At 45.1% G+C, this 18,861-nt stretch overlaps 1 protein-coding gene across 3 annotated transcripts in view; it reads left to right on the top strand.

Annotated features, from left to right (window-relative positions):
- The window catches only part of pik3r2 (phosphoinositide-3-kinase, regulatory subunit 2 (beta)), a 52,234-nt gene that overhangs the window by 22,546 nt on the left and 10,827 nt on the right, over positions 1-18,861 (top strand). For 2 of the 3 annotated variants that reach the window (XM_044134847.1, XM_044134849.1), the window contains exons 3-11: positions 5,347-5,439; positions 7,250-7,318; positions 10,720-10,869; positions 12,194-12,404; positions 12,514-12,599; positions 12,684-12,786; positions 17,996-18,094; positions 18,170-18,350; positions 18,449-18,568. In XM_044134847.1, coding sequence (XP_043990782.1) covers positions 5,347-5,439; positions 7,250-7,318; positions 10,720-10,869; positions 12,194-12,404; positions 12,514-12,599; positions 12,684-12,786; positions 17,996-18,094; positions 18,170-18,350; positions 18,449-18,568 — 1,112 coding nt within the window. The remainder of the gene's footprint in view (positions 1-5,346; positions 5,440-7,249; positions 7,319-10,719; positions 10,870-12,193; positions 12,405-12,513; positions 12,600-12,683; positions 12,787-17,995; positions 18,095-18,169; positions 18,351-18,448; positions 18,569-18,861) is intronic. The other variant, XM_044134850.1, reaches the window with a different exon arrangement.

The following is an 18,861-nucleotide window of genomic DNA, read 5'->3' as shown; positions in this document are numbered from 1 at the left end:
CCTTCTCTCCCCACGCTACAGAGAAAACATTTTCAAAGAGACGATGTAGAAAGCTGAGAGACGGTCATGGGACAGTAGAGACAGAAAAAAAAACAAAGGTTGTACAGAGAGGCTTAAAGGGGATAAGAAAAGAGCTACAGTGTCACCCACCTACAGAACCAGATGGATTCAGTTTCCTGGCACACCGCTATATAATTTTTTTCAGTTCTGTTTTTTTTTTTGCATGTCAGAAACTACAAAGGAAGCATTAAATAAATCCCCTAACAATGACATACACTTGAATATTGTGTATATTTGGGATTAAAATATTTCTAAAAAATGTTGAAACTCCTCTCCATTTTTACTGTTCACTTACATGAGCAAGCAGCTTTTTAGTATGCATTAATTGGGAAGCAACATTCAGCTTCTATGCAGCAAAAATCTGGCACAAATCCAGAAAACTGCAAAACATCTGAAACCCTGAGTTTTAAATCAAGGCTAAAAACCCACGTGTATTAACCCTTTAACAATGTATTTACCAACGTGTCAAGAGTGGATGTGGTGTGAGGTGAGGTAGATGCAGCAGACCCAGGTAAAATGCGTTGAAAAAGGAATTTATTGAGGAGTAATCCAAACGCAGTCCACAAATAGTCCAAAACACCGGGCAGCACGGCCGAGCGGAAGCCAGGGCTCGACGCCGGTAGCAACCGGTTATACAAAGGACTAAAGACGCACTCAATACACTGACGACCGAGACAACTTAGACGTAGGACCCGATGAAGACACAGACACACAGGTGACACTAGATACACAGAGGGTAATCAGGGAACGAGACACACCTGGGGACTAATCAAGGGGAGCCAGGACAACACAAAGACTCAGACACACAGGAACCTTGAAATAAATACACAGAAAAACATGGAACCTGACAGTACCCCCCCCTTAAAGGGCGGCTCCAAGACGCCCAAAACAGAAAACACAACAAGGGTGGGCGGAGAGGAGCTGGACGGGGGGCCAGAGTCTATAAACAACGAAAAACAACCCAAAATAAAATGTTGGGCGGAGACACGAGGGTCCAGAGCCAAAAACAAAAAACAAACCCAACGGGGTGGGCGGAGGCACAAAAAGGCCAAAAGTCCAAAACAACAAAAAACGAACCCAACGGGGTGGGTGGATGCACAGGAAGGCGGGAACCACGGAGGTGGTCCGGCGGCCGTCCGCGGCGCAGGAGGCGGGAACCACGGACGCGGTCCGGCGGCCGTCCGCGGGAACCATGGACGCTGTCCGGCGGGAACAACGGAGGCGGTCTGGCGGGCGTCCGCACCAAGGGAGACGCCCCCGTGCAGCCCCCTGTGGGGCTGCACGGGGGCGGCAACGAGGAGCAGTCTCTGGGGGCGCACAGGGGCGGCGACGAGGAGCAGTTTCTGGGGCCGCACAGGGGTGGCGACGAGGAGCAGTCCTGGCAGCACAGCTGAGCGGGAACAAATGGCTCAACGCTGGTAGCAAACAGAATAAACGAATGGACACAATGACGGCACGAGCAAACATCAGACGAGGACCCGACACAGACACACAGGTGACACTAAATACACAGAGGGTAATCAGGGAACGAGACACACCTGGGAACTAATCAAGGGGAGACAGGACAACACAGAGACTCAGACACACAGGGAACTTTAAATAAATACACAGAAAAACATGGAACCTGACACAACGTTGCTCTGAGACATAGCGCCTATAATGAGCTCAGCAGATGTACAGTTCTACCAGGTGTTTTGCTAATAGCTGCTGGCTAGTCTAAAGGAGCTGAGAGGGAGAAACATAGGGGGAGGGCTGCTCTATGAGGCCAAAGCCCAAAGTCTTTGAGGAGGAGTTAGTTTTGCAAGGGTGAATGGTTGCGATGGCAGATTAAAGGATTTGTCAAACATTGATGAAAGAATCAAAGCAACACTCTAAGTATGTTTTTGATGAGGGAATTCATTATAACATAATGTAAAGCTCAAAAAAGTAAATCTTACATAATACTTCTCCTTTACAAATCTTGTGTAACAATATCTTGTCATTTTTAATAACTAACTGCATGAACAATCTGATTTTAATTTATTTTATTTTATTTTCCTTTTTTAACGTAAACTGCAATTGGAATATTAGTTTGTTTTTGTTTTTTGTTTTTTAAATTAGCAGAATATTGATAGTTTTTCACATATTTGTAATGGAAATGCAGCTACTGACTTTCTCTAAAAGATTATTTGGCCAAGCATTAAGACTTTTTGTAACCCTCTTCTCTGTGTTTGCCACTATTGTGGCATCTTTTTCCAATGTCTAAGGGACTTAATGTATTCTGTTGGGACTTTACAGTGTGCCCAGTCATTGTGATGGATTGCCTGTCGACATAGTTGGGATGTACTGAAGACATGGAGTAGTGAAACCTGAGCATCAGCATACACGTGTTAGACACTGTACATGAGCCAGACGCCAACTGGTCTTGTCGCCACCTTTCATGGAGTCACTGACATGGTTTTAAAATGCTTGGCAGGTTTTATCCTCCTTTCTGTGTTTTACCCATTATTTTCTAAGTTCAAGTTTTAAAAGAAGACTGAAAATGTAAACATTCTTAGCTTTTACAGAAACTAAGTTTTGCAGCTGAATATCATGACTTACCGAGGAATCAAAATTTTAACTCCTAAATATTTAGATTGAGATGAGAACAGATGCTCGGTTTTGTTTATTTAAATGCCATGAACAATAAAATTTAATAAATTGGAATAGGCTTTTATTGACGCTCATATATTAGCTTTTGAATATAAGCCATCTCAGTATTGAACATCTATAGAGCAGAACATTTTGTATAGTCCTTCTGTAAAATAGTTCAAGTTATAGCTCATTGGATGGAGAGCAATTGTTGAGTCTCAGCACAGATTCTGAATTCGAGTAAGGTCAGGACTTTCCTGGGATGCTTTGGTCTCTAAAACAGTCAGACTGTGAGCTGAGGGTGTTCATACAAATACAAAAGTTCCAGCTCACGATTTTTATAGGTAAAGAGAAAAGTACAATTAGTTGCATTCAGATTTTTAACATGATAAAATCTATGTAATTAATTAATCAAAAGTAATGTGTTAAAATTCTGTCCCTATTTAGGTTTGGAGTTAAAAGCAGAGATGCACTGATCCAATATTATTATCTGTGTCGGCCCTGATATTGTGAACAATTCTAGATTGGGTATCAGTGACTATGTGCTAAATCCAAAGAGACAAATCTATTCAGTCAATTTCTATGCTTTGTGCTCTGGTCAACATCATGCTTTATTTATTTTATATTATATTTAGAATTCCTAGTTGCACTTTCTAAACCATTTGAAAGAAGGTTTGGTGAAGTTTATTCTTTACATGTTTGACCAAAATTGTCAACTTGTTGTTTCAGTTTCTTCATCATTCATTTTACATTGGTTGTTATACTCCTGACTGAACAAATGAAAGTTGTTGTTTTTACATGTTTGACCAAGTTTGTGAAACTGTTGATGTATTTAAGTGTGCTGGTGTAGACTTACTGTATAAAATAAATTTGTAATTCTGTACATTTATGTCTGTGTTGTGGAAAAAGCCTTTTAAGTCAACCAGCAGTTTTTCTGTATTGGATCGGTATTGATTGATACTAAACCTCAGATATCTGTATTGGTATTGGAGGTGAAAAAGAGGTTAGTTAAAAGTGTATGATTCTTTGGTTTGCTGTGTTTTGCTAACACTGAGCAGAAGGTATTATGCATCTAGAAGCATATCCTGTGGCATGATGGTGAGAATGAAATAAGGTCTGCTGTGAGGCAGAGGCAGTTCAGAGCAGAGTTTTCAGGGCTAACTAGCCAATATGGATCCAGGCAAAGGGAGAGGCACAAAGAGGGAAAAGAAGTGAAAAAGAAAATGAAATGAGAGAGGCCTGAAGGGGGTGAGAGTGGAAGAGAAAATCTACTGAGAACAAGTGTGCAGGAGAGTGAAGACAAGATGACGGAGAACAAGACAGCGAGACATTCAGGAGGGGCTGAGGGGGCTTTTAGAGAGAGAAAGAGAAAGAGAGAGAAGACGTGGAGGGAATGTGCTGACACGGCGTTACTCCTCTGAACTCCCCAAATTAATAATCAGCAGCGGTTAGCCAAGCCAGGAACATTTATCGGCTGCCAAGCCTCAGCCAGGCCAGGCCTCCACCACCCCCACATCCAGTGGAAAAGCCTACTCCCCCCACACCCCTATACCCCATCAACCCAAAGTCCTGAATGGAGCAGGAGGCTCTGGCTGTCCTGACTGGGCAGAGCCGGGCCTGGCACCAGGCTTCTGCTTGTTCAGTAGTTTTAATCCTTTATTGTGCTCCACTCACGCAAAGAGCTGAGGTGAAACCCCGAGCAGGATGGAGCGCTGGGGAAGAGAGACAGAAAGCCAGAGTGGATAAAAGAGAAGAAAGAGGGGGGGAAGAACAGGGAGGGAAATGAGATTTTCCTTTTTTTCTTCTTTCTTCTTTTCTCCCTGCTGAAAAGGTTTGATTTAGTCCGTGGGGAGTTGGGAAGTAGATAAAGTTTTTCTTCCACCATCTGCAGTTTTTTCTCTCTTCTTTTTCTGCTCCTTTTAGTTAGCAACTTGTTTCTTTCATCAGTTTATGTGCAGCAAACAAATTTGTTACTCAAGTAAATTAAATTTCCCTTTGAGATCAGTAAAGTAGTTTTGAATTTGAAGATTCAATTGCTTGCGTTGGCTGCAGAGTGGTGCAGTTGGTAGAGCTGTTGCCTTGCAGCAAGAAGGTCCTGGGTTCGATTCCCGGCCCGGGGTCTTTCTGCATGGAGTTTGCATGTTCTCCCTGTGCATGCGTGGGTTCTCTCCGGGTTCTCTGGCTTCCTCCCACAGTCCAAAAACATGACTGTCAGGTTAATTGGTTTCTCTAAATTCTCCCTAGGTGTGAGTGTGTGTGAATGTTTGTTTGTCTTGTATGTCTTTGTGTTGCCCTGCGACAGACTGGCGACCTGTCCAGGGTGTACCCCGCCTCTCGCCCGGGGCGCAGCTGGAGATAGGCACCAGCAACCCTCCCGACCCCATTAGGGAAGAAGGGTGTATAGAAAATGGATGGATGGATGGAATTGCTTGCGTCATGGACATTAGTTCATTTTAATGCATTGTTTTTTTTACCAAGCTAGGTGCGGATATGAAATCCAGTTTTGTTCTTCAAACGAAATCCAGTGTGTCCGCCTCTTTCTTAAGGAGAAAGAGGGGACACAAAACTCTCATCTTTCATCTGGTTTTCTCTACTGGGAAATTGTCTGTGGAAGTTGTGGTAGTGAGCAGCAGGCTCATGCAGGTCAGAGTGTAACTGAGGTTTGTGTTGTTTCAGCTGTTCCAGTGCCAGACCTCAGCCAGCAGTTCACTCCACCGGAGACGGCTCCCCCAGCCCTGATCAGCCTCATCCAAGCCATTGAACACAGAGGTGCATCCACGTCATTCGGCTGTCTGTTCATCCTGTGACCAAGATGACACTATTCATCCACCTTCAGTTGAGGGTGGTGGAGCCCAGCAGGACTCCATTTGCTGCTCTTTAGTTCTTTTTTTCTTATTTACATTTCTTGACACACTCTTGAAATGAAAAGGACCACACAGTGTATTCATGATCAGGTCTTTTTCAACTTTAATGAGGCATTCATCTTGTACAATGAAAATGGAAAACAAATCTGTTAGAAGGAAGCAAATATGAAAGCTGCAATAACTTCTAAACAAGATCATGACTTCTGGCTAATCACGTTTGTGAATCCGTCATTTGTTTCTCTCGCAACAATGTTATAGTCCAAGTTTATTTATGCCAAAGTTGCAAGTAAACAAGTCAAACTGTTGTAGTACTTAACACACAGGGTTTCTTAGATTATGCATCAAAGCCTCTTCGAAGTGTCTGGTTTGTTTGGAGCATAGTTCGTTCAGTATCGCAAGATTTTCCAAATGACTTTTTCTGATTGAGGGTCAGTGCCTTCTTTCTACTAAAACACAGACACAGCAAAGCAGAAACTTCAAATAACGCTAACATAACAGCAAAGGTTATTTTGCACATAAATGTTGTGTGTTGATAATGATGTCCCTGCTATTCGTTTATAGAGGCAGCATTGAGTTTTCTGCTTTTGGTAGTGTTGTGTGCTAGCTTGAGGACATAACTGTACAATGCATTTTGGAAATAATTATTTGGCTTTTTTTGTTGTTGTTTTTACCTCGAGAAACAGATAATTCAAATGTATTTGTGTGATGTTCTCCTGTTAACTAACTCCTTGATTATGTTGAGGCTTTATTAACTTCATCTGTATTATGTTGGCATTAATATTTTAAAAGGTATCTGACATACATAGACACTACAGTTAAATTATGCTTCATAAATCATCAATACACATCAAACATACTGGTCAATGGTTCAGTTATTATGGATCAAAAGCAGCTCGAAACAGTTTAGATTTAATCTAGATTTAAAAGAACTCAGTGTTTTGGCTGTTTTGCAGTTTTCTGGAAATTTGCTCTAGAGTTGTGGTGCATAGAAGCTGAATGGTGCTTCTCAGATTCTCTGGTCTGCTCTGCTTTCCATGAACCAGAAGACCTAAGAGGTCTTTAATGTATTCTGATACTAACCCAGTCAGTAATATTATGTTATATTATGTAATATTATGTTAAATAATATTGCAGCTCTACCAGAACTAAAGCCACAAGCTTCTTACTGTGATTTCTTTCTATAAATTCATCTGTTTAATCAGTACACTATTGTTAAAAAGGCATTTTACTAGCGCTGTGTGCAGAGAATTTTGTTATCCCATGTTTCCTAACAGTGGTAAAGTGGAATTTTTGACATTTCGTAAAAGAATGACAGAAAAGCTGTCTCTGAATGGAAAGCTGAAAAACTAGAGCTGCACTGTAGAACTGCCTCTTCCACACACGCTGTGTGCTTTTCACTCCTACCTGACAGACAGAGCTGTCTCCAGGAACTGCCTGCTAGATGCAAACTGTCTAAGCCAATTCTTTTCAAGCTAGTCTGTCAGAAGTACTTTCTGATCTATTAATGTTGTCAAATGACCTGTTTCTCTCTTGAAGCCCTACTGTGTACACTGCTACATAACCACCAATGAGAAAACCACATGTCCTGGTTCCATCTTTTTTAGAAGATAATATGTTAAACTATTCCAATTCAAGCTATCAGACTATCTTCTTCTTGAGCTTATTTCTCTACTTCTTTCTTTGAGCTTTTACTGATGTGCTCTTTCTGTTCTTAGGTCTGGACAGCAAAATATTGTACAGAACAGCAAGCACAACAGACAGCTCAGTGTACACCTTGAGCACTGGTGAGTACAGTGATTGGGTTGGAAAATATATTAATTACTTGCTCAAATCTTGTTTTTGGATTCGGGGGTGCAGTTTTCGCAGTTTTCTGGGCGATCTTTAAAATGCTTGAGCTGTCAATACTGATTTTGAAACGTTTGTGAATATCACAACAAAGATGCTAAGTTGCAACAGTAATGTGAATATTGTTCTATTTTATCCCTGCTGACTGCCAGAGGCAGTGCTTAAAGCACTGAATAATCACTCTTGCGCATGCATAAGTCGAGAATCTTATAACAACATGGTCACGTGTGACCCCCGGTGACACCGGTAAGTCTATATTGTCACGTGGCAATGACAGCTCAGTCCCTTTTTCTTCTTCTCGCATGCAGGTTGAACAGGTGGTAAGACATTTGACTCAATGTGAACACACATTGATGTGTTCACATTGATATGTGTTCACTCAGTGCATGGCTGTGTCTTCTGCAGGCCAAGGGGTTGAAGATCCTGCCCTACTTGGATGATTGGTTCATCTTTGTGACCACGGAAGCCCAGGCGGCTGCAGACACACGCACATTATTCCATCACATAGACTTATTGGGTCTTCATGTGAACTGGCAGAAGAGCAACTTAGACCCATCTCAAGAGGTCACATTTCTTGGGATTATGATGAACTCCCTCACTATGACTGCTTGCCCATCAGCGTGTTGATGCTGGCCGCCTTTCCGCCCGGCCGTGCACGGCCCTTTATTGCTTATCTTCGTCTGTTGGGCAAGCTTACTTCTGCCGCTACAGTAATACCCCGGGGACTGTTATCTCTGTGACCACTGCAGATGTGGCTCAACAGCCTAAGGCTAGACCCATCTCGCACACTGCACCGTTGCAGGAAACTGTTGGTGTTTGCTCATTACCTCTCATCACTGGCTCAGTGGCGAGATGCAGTGTTTATGACGAAGGGAGTTCCAATGGGCTCACTGCCATCTCGATGAGAGGTTGTCTCTACCGACGCATCCACCACAGGATGGGGGGCATCATGGCAGCGACAGATTGCCCGGGGGACATGGTTTCTGCAGGAAAAACTGCAGCACATCAACACCTTCGAGTTGGAGTCTGTGCAGCGAGCATTGCAACACTTCCTCCCAGACCTGTGTGGGAGGCATGTCCTGGTGCAGTCAGACACTACTTCAGTGGTTTTTCATATCAACCGTCAAAGGGGAACACAGTCAATAACATTACTGAGGCTGACCCAGAAGCTCTTTACCTGGGCAGCCCTCCTTTTTGCCAGTTTGAGGGCAGCCCACAATCCAGCAGTGCAGAATGTTCTGGCCAATATTCTGCCTCGGGGACACCCACCGCCAGGGGAGTGGAGGCTCCACCCGGAGGAAGTGGGGGTCATTTGGGAGAGGTATGGCAAAGCAGCTGTGGACTATTTGCGTCCCAAGAGAAGACACATTGCCCGTTTTGGTTCTCCCTGGCAGACAGTATCAATTCACTGGATCAGGACGCACTGGCACACGACTGGCCTAGAGTGCTGCTCTACACTTTTCCGCCACTTCCCCTGAGAGGCCCAACACTCCTGAGAGGCATCAGGTCCTTCTCGTGGCCCCCTTGTGGCCAGGGAGGACCTGTTTTCCACTGTTGCACTGGCTCTGTTGCAGCTCTCCAATGCCTCTTCCCCACAGGAAGGACCTTGTGTCACAGCTGGGTGCTCAGATCCTGCATCCCAATCCCAGTCGCCTCCAACTCTGGGTTTGGCTGCTACAGGGCCCAGTGTTTCCTTCTCAGAGTATGAGGGAGACATCGGACATACAATGACTAATTCCAGGGCCCCTTCCACACGACTGGTGTACACCCGTAAGTGGAAGGTTTTTAGCAGCTGGTGTCATGCAAGACACAAGGACCCTGTACACTGTCCTATTTCTGTTATTTTAACCTTCCTTCAAGCGCTGCTTTCTCAGGGTCAGTCTCCATCCACCCTGAAAGTTTGTGTTGCTGCTGTCTCTTGCTGGCATACGGTGGTGAGTGGAGAGACGATAAGCCGTAACAAGGATGTTTCTTTGTTTCTGAGAGGTGCCCAATGTTTGCACCCTCCCACACACCTTGTCGTGCCTGTGTGGGACCTTTCTCGTGTCCTTGCTGCCCTGCGATCTCCTCCATTTGAACTGTTGGCAGAGGCGAGCCTTGAGTGTTTGTCAAAAAAAGTCAGCTTTTCTCCTTGCCGTGGCTTCGACAAAGTTGGTGGGTGAACTACATAAGTTGTCTGTTCACAAGTCCTGTTGCCATTGGAACCCAGCTGGTTCTGGCGATACTCTTTGGCATTTCTCCCTAAGGTGGCCTCATCTACGAGCCACTTTGTGCCCCTCCAGCTTGCTTGCTTTTATATAGATGGGCCTGATGAGCCTCTCCACCCTGTTCGGGCACTAGAAGCATATGTCAGACTCACAGCTTCTCTGAGGCAGTCTGATAGTCTGTTTGTTTGCTATGCAACGCTCTGCAAGGGGCAGGCCCTTTCTAAACAGTGTCTTGCAATTTGGATTGTGGACGTGGTGGAACAAGTGTATGTTATACAAGGCCACCAACCCCCTGCTGGTGTATGGTGCCATTCCACCAGGAGCATTAGTGTGTCATGGGCCGCTATAACTGGGGTCACTCTGGAGGCTTCATGTGCAGCAGCCTTCATCCATTAAACCAGCCATCATCCCCAAATACCTTTGCTAGGTTTTACAGGGTTAACTTGGCTGCCTTTTACCCATTAGAGGGGATCCTATCCCAGCGCTCATCATCACCCCAATGAGGTGGGCATGTTTTCGGGGTTGTTTCTCTTCTGTGTGTGATTCCTCTGGACTCTGTTGGTAATTGTCATCCAGTGCTTTAACCACTGCCTCTGGTGGCCAATAGTGATGAAATAGAACGAAAGTTACGACTGTAACTACGGTTCTATGAATCCTGGATGACAACCAGAGCCCTCAGTCCCTCAAAATCATCGCGTTTCACGAGAAGATTAACCCTCTGAGGTCTACGCCCGCCCTGTGGCGGGCATGACGTCATGCATTTAAAAGACTTCCATTTAGACCCAAGACTCCAAAGGGTTAAGGGACTGAGCTGTCATTGTCACGTGACTATATAGACTTGCCGGTGTCATTGGGAGTCACACGTGACCATGTTGGTATAAGATTCTCAACCTGTGGATGTGCAAGAGTGATCATTCATGCTTTAAGCATCGCCTCTGGTGGTCATCCGGGATTCATTGAACTGTAGTTACAGTCGTAACTTTCGTTCACCGCGCAGAAGCAGATGTGACCTGGTGGCTGGGTCATAGAGATTCAAAGAAAATGTCACTGAAGCTCTAAGATTCTGTCTTATGTTTACCAGTAGTCGGTCATAAACTTCTGTCTATGATCGTCTAACATTCTGTCTGCTTCAGAAGGCGATGCTGCTCAGAGTGACGTGGGTTTCCTTTCTGAGAGTGTCCTGTGCTGCCTGAGAGACCTCCCATCACCTGTCATCCCTGCATGCATCTATCCGCAACTTCAAACTGCAGTCATGCAACAGCAGCTTCACCAGCAGTCTCTAGGTGAGTCCGACACTGAGTAGACATGCAGTATATGGTTCTACTGATGAGAGCTCCTAAAGGATAGTTTTTGTATCATAAAAATTATCTTTTGTTTTGGAAAACACCTTCATCTTTTTAAGTATACACGGACTCTTCACTCATTCTGCTCAAATGTGATGTATAATTTTATGCATCAAATTATCTTAAAATTTGGGGCGTGCTCCGGTGGCGTAGAGGGTAGCGCGCACCATGCTTGGAGGCCCTCAGTCCTCGACGCGGCCGTCGCGGGCTCAATTCCCGGACCCGACGACATTTGCCGCATGTCTTCTCCCCTCTTCTTCCCCCTTTCCTGTTAGCCTACTGTTGTTTAAGGGACACTAGAGCCCACAAAAAGACCCCCTGGTGGGGAAGAAAAAAAAATAAAAAATAATCTTAAAATTTGATAGATAACAAATTTTATCTGCTAAAAGTGGTTAGTGATTTTATTTATTTTTTGAAATATAAGCAACACTGCATTTAAGGATTTGGTTTTCTCTGTGTTGATTTGAGTTTTTCTGTGTGTGTATTTTGGGTTTCTGTGTCTTTTGAGTCTCCGTGTTGTCCTGTCTGTCCCTTGTCCTGTCTGTTCCCAGGTGTGTCTCATTCTGTGATTACCCTCTGTGTATTTAATGCCACCTGTGTTTCTGTGTCTTTGTCTGTGCCTTATCAGTCTGTTTAATCTGTCTTGCTGTTTAGCTGTCCCATCTAGTCTGTTGCTAGATGTCTATTAGTTTGCTGCCAGTGTTGAGCCTTAGCCTTTCCGCTCAGCTTTGCTGCCTGGACTTTGGGTTGTTTGCGCTTATTTTCATTATTTAAACACCATCATTCATTTCAACCTGTGTCCGCTGCGTTCTGCCTCACCACCTCTACCACATGCCATAACAGAAGGACCCGACCAGAAACAAGGTGAGGTTGTGGTTTCTATGGACCAAACAGACCAAGAGGGATGGATCCTGCAGCAGTTGGAGTTGGCACAGAAGAATCTCTACAAAGATGTGGAGATCCTGCCTTCTCTGCTGCTGCTGGAGGAAATGAGACTCAAGCTTTTGCATGTACTCAAAATTGTTCAACAACAGCAGCTGATTTAATTTGTGATTTAATTTGGTTATGCCTTTTTAGGTTTTTGGTAATTTTGGTATCACCATTTAAGGGGTTAATCTCGATGGAATTTTCCTGGTGAAATAAAGGCTAATAATAAAATAATCTTCTGATATTTTAAAAATGATTTAGTCAAATATACATACACAATTATCAACTCTACATAAAATAATTCAGTTTTACTGACAATTGCCTGAATATCTGGTAGATGGAGCTGTTGCTGGTAGCCATGACAGAGAAGTGAGTCTGGTTCTGGAGAACTCCACGGTGGTCCCTCTCCACCATCGTCTCACCTTGCAGTACCTGCTCACACACCTGACCAAGGTGCTTCAGGCTCAGGCCAGTAACGGCCTGGACACTCACACTCTGGGAAGGATCTTTGGCCCCCTCCTGATTCGGACAAGCCCCTCAGCCCAAGGGTGAGCTCTTTTATCCTGAATTGAAGATGATCAGTATATTAGATTGGGCCTCTGTGCTACTGTAAGCAGTTGATATAGAAGTCAGGCTGACTGATTTGTTGACCGTCAGGTATTCATGGGAGGAGGACTTTCCTGTCCTGGTAGTGGAAAGGCTGCTGGTGGAGAAAACTGCACAGCCAGACTTCCCTCCTCCTGGTAAACTCTTTATCTTTAGGATCATGATTTACGATTCCATCAGACTGACCAGCTCTCAATGGGAATTTCTGGGTTTTTTTCCAGTTCTTCCAGCGAAACCAACCAAATCAAAAATAGCCCCATCAGATATGACGGACACAAGCAGCCTGCTGAACGATGCCGAGTGGTACTGGGGAGATATTTCCAGGTAAGCCAACCAAACTGATATACATGATATTTGATAGATTGGCACAAACTAGTGAATAATGATGAAATAATGGAAATTCGAAAGTTACATATGTAGCTACTGTTCTATGAATCCTTTGATGACCGCCAGAGGGCGGTGCTGAAAGCACTGAATGTTCCCTTCAATACCGAACTACCAGCAATATCCTGTGGCCCTCCTTGAGGAGTCTCTGAAGAGTCGGCCAAATCAGGGAAAGGGGCAGAAAGGCATATAGGAGGACCCTGGGCCAAAGATGGCCCAAGTAACCAATGTTACTTTGCCCAGCAGCTGTAGGAAGGCGATGTAAGGAAGCTGCCCGCCCACCCTGAATCGACTCACCAGCTGGAGAATGTCGTCCACCCTCTGGACAGATGGGTAGGTTGTCATGGAGGGAGAATCCAAAAGCACCCCAAGAAAGGTGGTTGTCTGCAATGGACAGACAATTTTAACCAAATTCACCTTGAGGCCCAATCGAGACAGATGAGCAAGCAGGCGACTCGTATAGCGCGATGCATGCTCTCAAGACAGGGCGCAGAGAAGCCAATCGTCGAGGTATGGCAGAACCTTTATGCCGCAAACCTGCAGAGGAGAGAGGGTTGCCTTCACGCACCGAGTGAACACCCTTGGGGAAAGGGAGAGGCCGAATGGGAGCACACAGAACTGCCAGTGGCAACCCCGATAGGCAAACTTTAGAAAGCGGCAATGTTCCGCTGAAATAGGTACATGAAACTACGCATCTTTGAGGTCGATTGATGTACTTTGTCACAGCCCGAAGAATCTCTGATGTTGTGAGCATGTGAAATGGCAGGACCTTTAAATACTGATCGAGTCCCCTGAGATCAAAAATGGGACGAAATCCGCCTGTCTTTTTTGAAATGAGAAAATACATTCAATAGTAGCCTCTGGGTTGCCGCAGAGGATCCACTGCCTCGATTGCACCCTTTGTCAGGAGGGCAGATAGGTCCTGGTCCGGGGCTTTAGCTTTCACCGGGTCATTGATGACGGTTACTCTGACCCGGTTTAAGATGTGAGACTGCCATTGGAAATGTAATCATGGGTCAGAGTGGCAACCACCCATGGATCCGCAGTGAGAGCAGCCCAGTAACTGAGCTGCTGGTGAAAATATCTGACGGCTGGCCTGGCAGCCTCACTTTCTCTCCCCGCAACCCGTAGGGGCCCTGGAGGGGCGGCAACCAAAGTCTGTGGCCCGGGTGTGCCTGGTTGGTTGATGGACTGGCACACGAATGTCCCTGCTGGGTCTCTGCTGTACCTCGCGAGGGCAAAACCCACCAGGCCAATCACAACCCCGAGGTGGCGGTCGAATGCTGGAGCCAGCTGATGGGTGCCCCAGATTATGAGGAGGAGGAGGGGGCATACCTCTGCTGAGGCCTGAAAGCTGTTGTCTAGTCTGCCGTGCCTGAACAGTTCGTTGCAGCGCTTTCAAAGCAGCAAAACCAAATAACTCCCCTGGCACCACAGGAACGCTGAGGAGGGTCCTGCAGCATGTTTCAGTCAATGTGGACTGGGCCAGCCAGACCTGTCGGTGAGCCTGGACTAGAAAGGACATCACACGCCCAAGCTCTCTGCCCAAGAATGCAAAGGCCTGAAGCGTTGCATCGCTAAAGCCGATAGCTAGGCCTGTCGCGATAAACGATAAATCAATTAATCATACGATAAATTAAAACTATCGACATCATTTTAATTATCGGCTTTATTGTCTCTTCCAGCTTTTTTCTCTTTCTGTTGATGACACTAAATGAAAAACAGCTCAACTCCGCTGCTCTCCACTGACCCTCCCTTCCTCATTTCCTCAGTGTAATATCCAGCGCATGCTACACGATCGATTGTTGGCCCACGGTCGATTGTCGGCCCATTTTTAAAACCTGAGAGACCACACATTAGCCAACAGAAATCCTAGGTATTACGGTTTGATCAGGTACAATCGTGCTGTGTGGTGTCCAACAATGGGCACAAAATAATAGCTACAAGTCCAGTGAACTTATTTTAAAACCAGGCATTAATCAATGCTTTACTATAATCTACCTACAATGCATGTGGCTCTACTGTCAGCGTAACGTCCTGACTGAATGAAAATCATTATTACCTATTTATGACACGTTAACAAAGAACAGCTGAAAAGTTACCGGGTTTAGCTCCCAGTCAGGGAAAACTCCTGATTTAGATCGGAGCGGCCTCTACTGTAACACACCACACACTACAGGATGATCACAAGTGACAATCTTAGAACGATCAAAGTTCTAAGATTGTCGTAAGGGGAAAATGGACGTGTGAACTAATGTGTAGTGTGAACTATTGCATCAGCTAGTTGGATATGCCCATCTTCTCTATTTAAATCTAATGATTACTGAAGGGCAATATGGTATACAGACTTCATAATCTGCACTTTTATTTTGAATGCAGTATTTATTTACACTTTAGTGTTTTTATTCAATTACATTTTTGTTAATCGAGACTGAGAATCCATTTTAATTTAGTTTTTAGTTGTTTTGTTTATTTTATCAGTTCCAGTGTTGAGTTTTCTTTTGAAAATAAAGTGTATCTATCTTTGGCAGGAAATCACATGCATTATTATGTCATTTCCATTAAATCAGTGTACAAAGGTCTTCAAACAATATTATCGTCTATTGCAATAGTTTTTGAGACAATTAATCGCTCAGCAAAATTTACTATCGTGACAGGCCTACCGATAGCTGTATCTGCCCCACTGGTATTCTGAAGGGATCCAGAAAGGGGAAACATGAGGTGCACCAAGGAATTGCCAAGGTGACTGGCACATACTCCAGTGTTATATGCTTTACAGAGGAAGCCATCTGTAATACGACGTTGATCCCGCAGTCACCGAACATCATCATGCAGGGCTTCATCTGGGGACACAATGAGCAAGTCAACAGCAGGTTCGGCTGCAGGCATACGATCTAAGCCTGCCTTGACGAATTATGCATAGCTGCCAACACCAATCATCTGTGGAGAGACGTTAAAAGGTTCTAGGGTCCCGCCAACAAGCATCCAACTCCCTGAGGTACTCCTCAAATGGAGGGACAGAAAAGGGAGTAGGGGCTTGTCTGCACCTGAAAAAGGCACTGCCAGGAGCGGACCTCACACTTGCGGGACATCCAGCTGCAGCTGTCTCAAGGCCATATGCATGATGTACTGCATTGAACTGTCACTCGAGCCACTAGTCGCACTCTGAGACAAAGAGCGTGAGCCAGTCTCCGAAGCGTGAGACGTCTGTGCCTCCTCCCCATCATTCCCAAAGTGAGAGGGAGAGGCAGCGAAAGACAGCACATCGTACTCCACAGTTAACACTGGCACAGGTGGGAAAGAGAACCCAGTCATGGGAGCATCCACTTGAGGTGCCCAAAGAAGTGATTTCATCACCGCCAACTCTGTAGACTCAACCCTTGTGGAAACACCCTGATCAGACGTAGCTTGCTTCTTCTTAGGAGGAACCACAGAGGTTGTGGCCTCAGTCCTGTATTTAGAGCGCCTAGGAGTGGCCATCTCCCCAGAAGATGGAAGGTCATTTCCACACTCTGGGTGTAACTGGGCCAGTCGAGCCACTTTCAATGCATGGGGCATGTAGCTGCAGTTCATGCAAGGATCGTCTGAAAGGGCCTCAACCAGGTGATCCTGCCCGGGGCAGACAGGGCACAGGTCGTCACCATCATCTGATTGAAGCACAGCCACACAATCTGCACAGCAGTGGGATCTATTCATGTCCGAAACTGAAGCGCGTCCCACCACAGGGAGGCAGAGCAGACTACGATTGGAAGAGGGGGCAGAGAACGCTACCGTCACCAATCACAATAAAAGAGCAACATAATAAAAGAACAGGAGGCTTGCTAAAATTGGGAGAGGGGGCGAAAACGCTGCCGTCACCAATTACAGAAAAACAGCGCACCAACGACAGGCAGACGTGGTCCACTATGTCCAGTATAGAATGAAAATCAAATCGAGATTGAGAGAGGGGGTGGAGAACGCTACCGTCACCAATAGCAACAAATGGGCTGATGTCCAGAATACAGAACAAAAAATCTAAAATTGGGAGAGGGGAACGAAAACTCTGCCGTCGCCAATTATAGCAGGAAACAAAGAGTCAGGTGAAGAAAAAGGGGGCTGACGCCGTCAGCTATGTCCGGACAGGACGAAAATCCAAATAAAACTGGGAGAGGGGGCCAAAAAGGTTCCTGTCACCAATCAAAGTAATAACAAACCGCTTATAAGGTTTATAACACAGTGGTTATAAGCTGCGAATTGGAAGAGGAGGCGTAAACGCTGTCATCTCCAACAAACAGTACCTTGAACCGTCGCAGCCCTAGAAGGGCGATACACCGCTACTCCGGCCAACAGGTAGTCAGGCGTCCAACGACGGTGAAAAGATTCAGAAATCCAAAAGGCCGATGCCATACAAAGCGAACCGCACGCTAGAAGAAAAGAGGAACAGAGCCTCGGATGAGGTCATGCTATATAGCCTCTGATTGATCATCCGATATGTCACAGGTGTGACTCTGTTGATATTATTGCTCAAACGGCGCATGCACGAAGGGAACATTCAGTGCTTTTAGCACTGCCTTCTGGCGGTCAGTAGGGATGAAATAGAAATATATTTTGATATACAAGCTAGTGGTGTTCTTATAAGACTTTTCTATTATTTCCATGGGGCAATATGATGGCGGCTTCTCACTAGGGATAGGAAAGCTGGTCAGAGTTGTTGAAACTTGGATTGAGCTGTTTAGGATTCAACCGAATTAGAGGGGCAGTATTATGTAAAATTTCTACGGTAAAAACTTTGTTAAAGGGTTAATAGAGGAGCCATATTGCAGTGGCTTTATTAAGGTGGAGTTTTTAAAGAGACAGAGGCTTAATTCCAAGTGATTAAATGTAAAAGTCAAATTTCTTTTAAGACCTATTTGATATTTACAGGATTTTTGTAAAAACTGGAAGTAACACTCGAGTTATTTGATTGTGGCACTATGTCCCTGGAAAATAAAGCCTCACCTTCCAGCTGGGCAACAACCTTGAACATACAGCCAGAGCTGCAATAGAATGCGTTAGATCAGAGCATGTTCATGGGCTTAGAGTGGCCCAGTCAAAGTCCAGTCCTATAGAGACTTTGTGGCAGGACTTGAAAACTGATGTTCACAGATCCAACTTGCTGCCATGTCTGCAGAGAGGAGGTGAATGAGAAACTGCGAGACACTCCGGATGGGACCTTTCTGGTGCGAGACGCTTCCAGCAAACTGGAGGGCGAGTACACTCTGACTCTGAGGTAGAGCTGCAGAGATACACACACATCCAAGGTTCAGTTCCATCCTGTTTATCAGATTTCTGTCTCCCCCTGCAGGAAAGGGGGGAACAACAAACTGATCAAGATTTACCACCACGAGGGACGCTATGGCTTCTCAGAGCCTTTGACCTTCCAGTCTGTGGTGGAGCTTATCAATCACTACCGCCACGAGTCCCTGGCACAGTACAACGCCAAACTCGACACCAAGCTGCTCTACCCCATTTCCAAGTTCCAGCAGGTTGGTCCATTTGGGGACTGAAGTTTAAAGCAAACATTTAGATTTTCAGCATTAAACCACTTTGATTTCATCTTCTTCCTCTGCTTTCTGTTGCTCAGCTGGTTAAGGAGAACAGCATAGAGGAGGTGGGAGAGCAGCTCAAGGTCTACCATGAGCAGTACCAGGAGAAGAGCCGCGAGTACGACTCTCTCTATGAGGAGTACACTCGAACCTCACAGGTAGTGCTTGTTCAGTGAACTCCAATGAGTTCTATTATCTCCTTGAGATAATGGAACTTTGCTCCCGACAGACGCTTACTGAGCTGTTTAGAACATTCTAACCATGTAAAATATTCCCCAAAATATAACAAAAAAAGAGAAATATTATTCTCTCTGAGGCATAAAACCCTCAATAGTCCAAAACCTCCTGAAACCACCAGAGGGAACTGGTGTGGCTAGGTACCAGAGTAGCCAACATTATTTCATTCTGTGTTTTGCACTTACTTCCAGTTGTAAATATATTACTGTGTACA

This window comes from Gambusia affinis, linkage group LG12 (assembly GCF_019740435.1).
Source record: "Gambusia affinis linkage group LG12, SWU_Gaff_1.0, whole genome shotgun sequence".
Lineage (NCBI taxonomy): Eukaryota > Metazoa > Chordata > Actinopteri > Cyprinodontiformes > Poeciliidae > Gambusia > Gambusia affinis.
The sequence above is the reverse complement of the archived record's forward strand: the minus strand, read 5'-3'. Positions and strand labels throughout refer to the sequence as shown.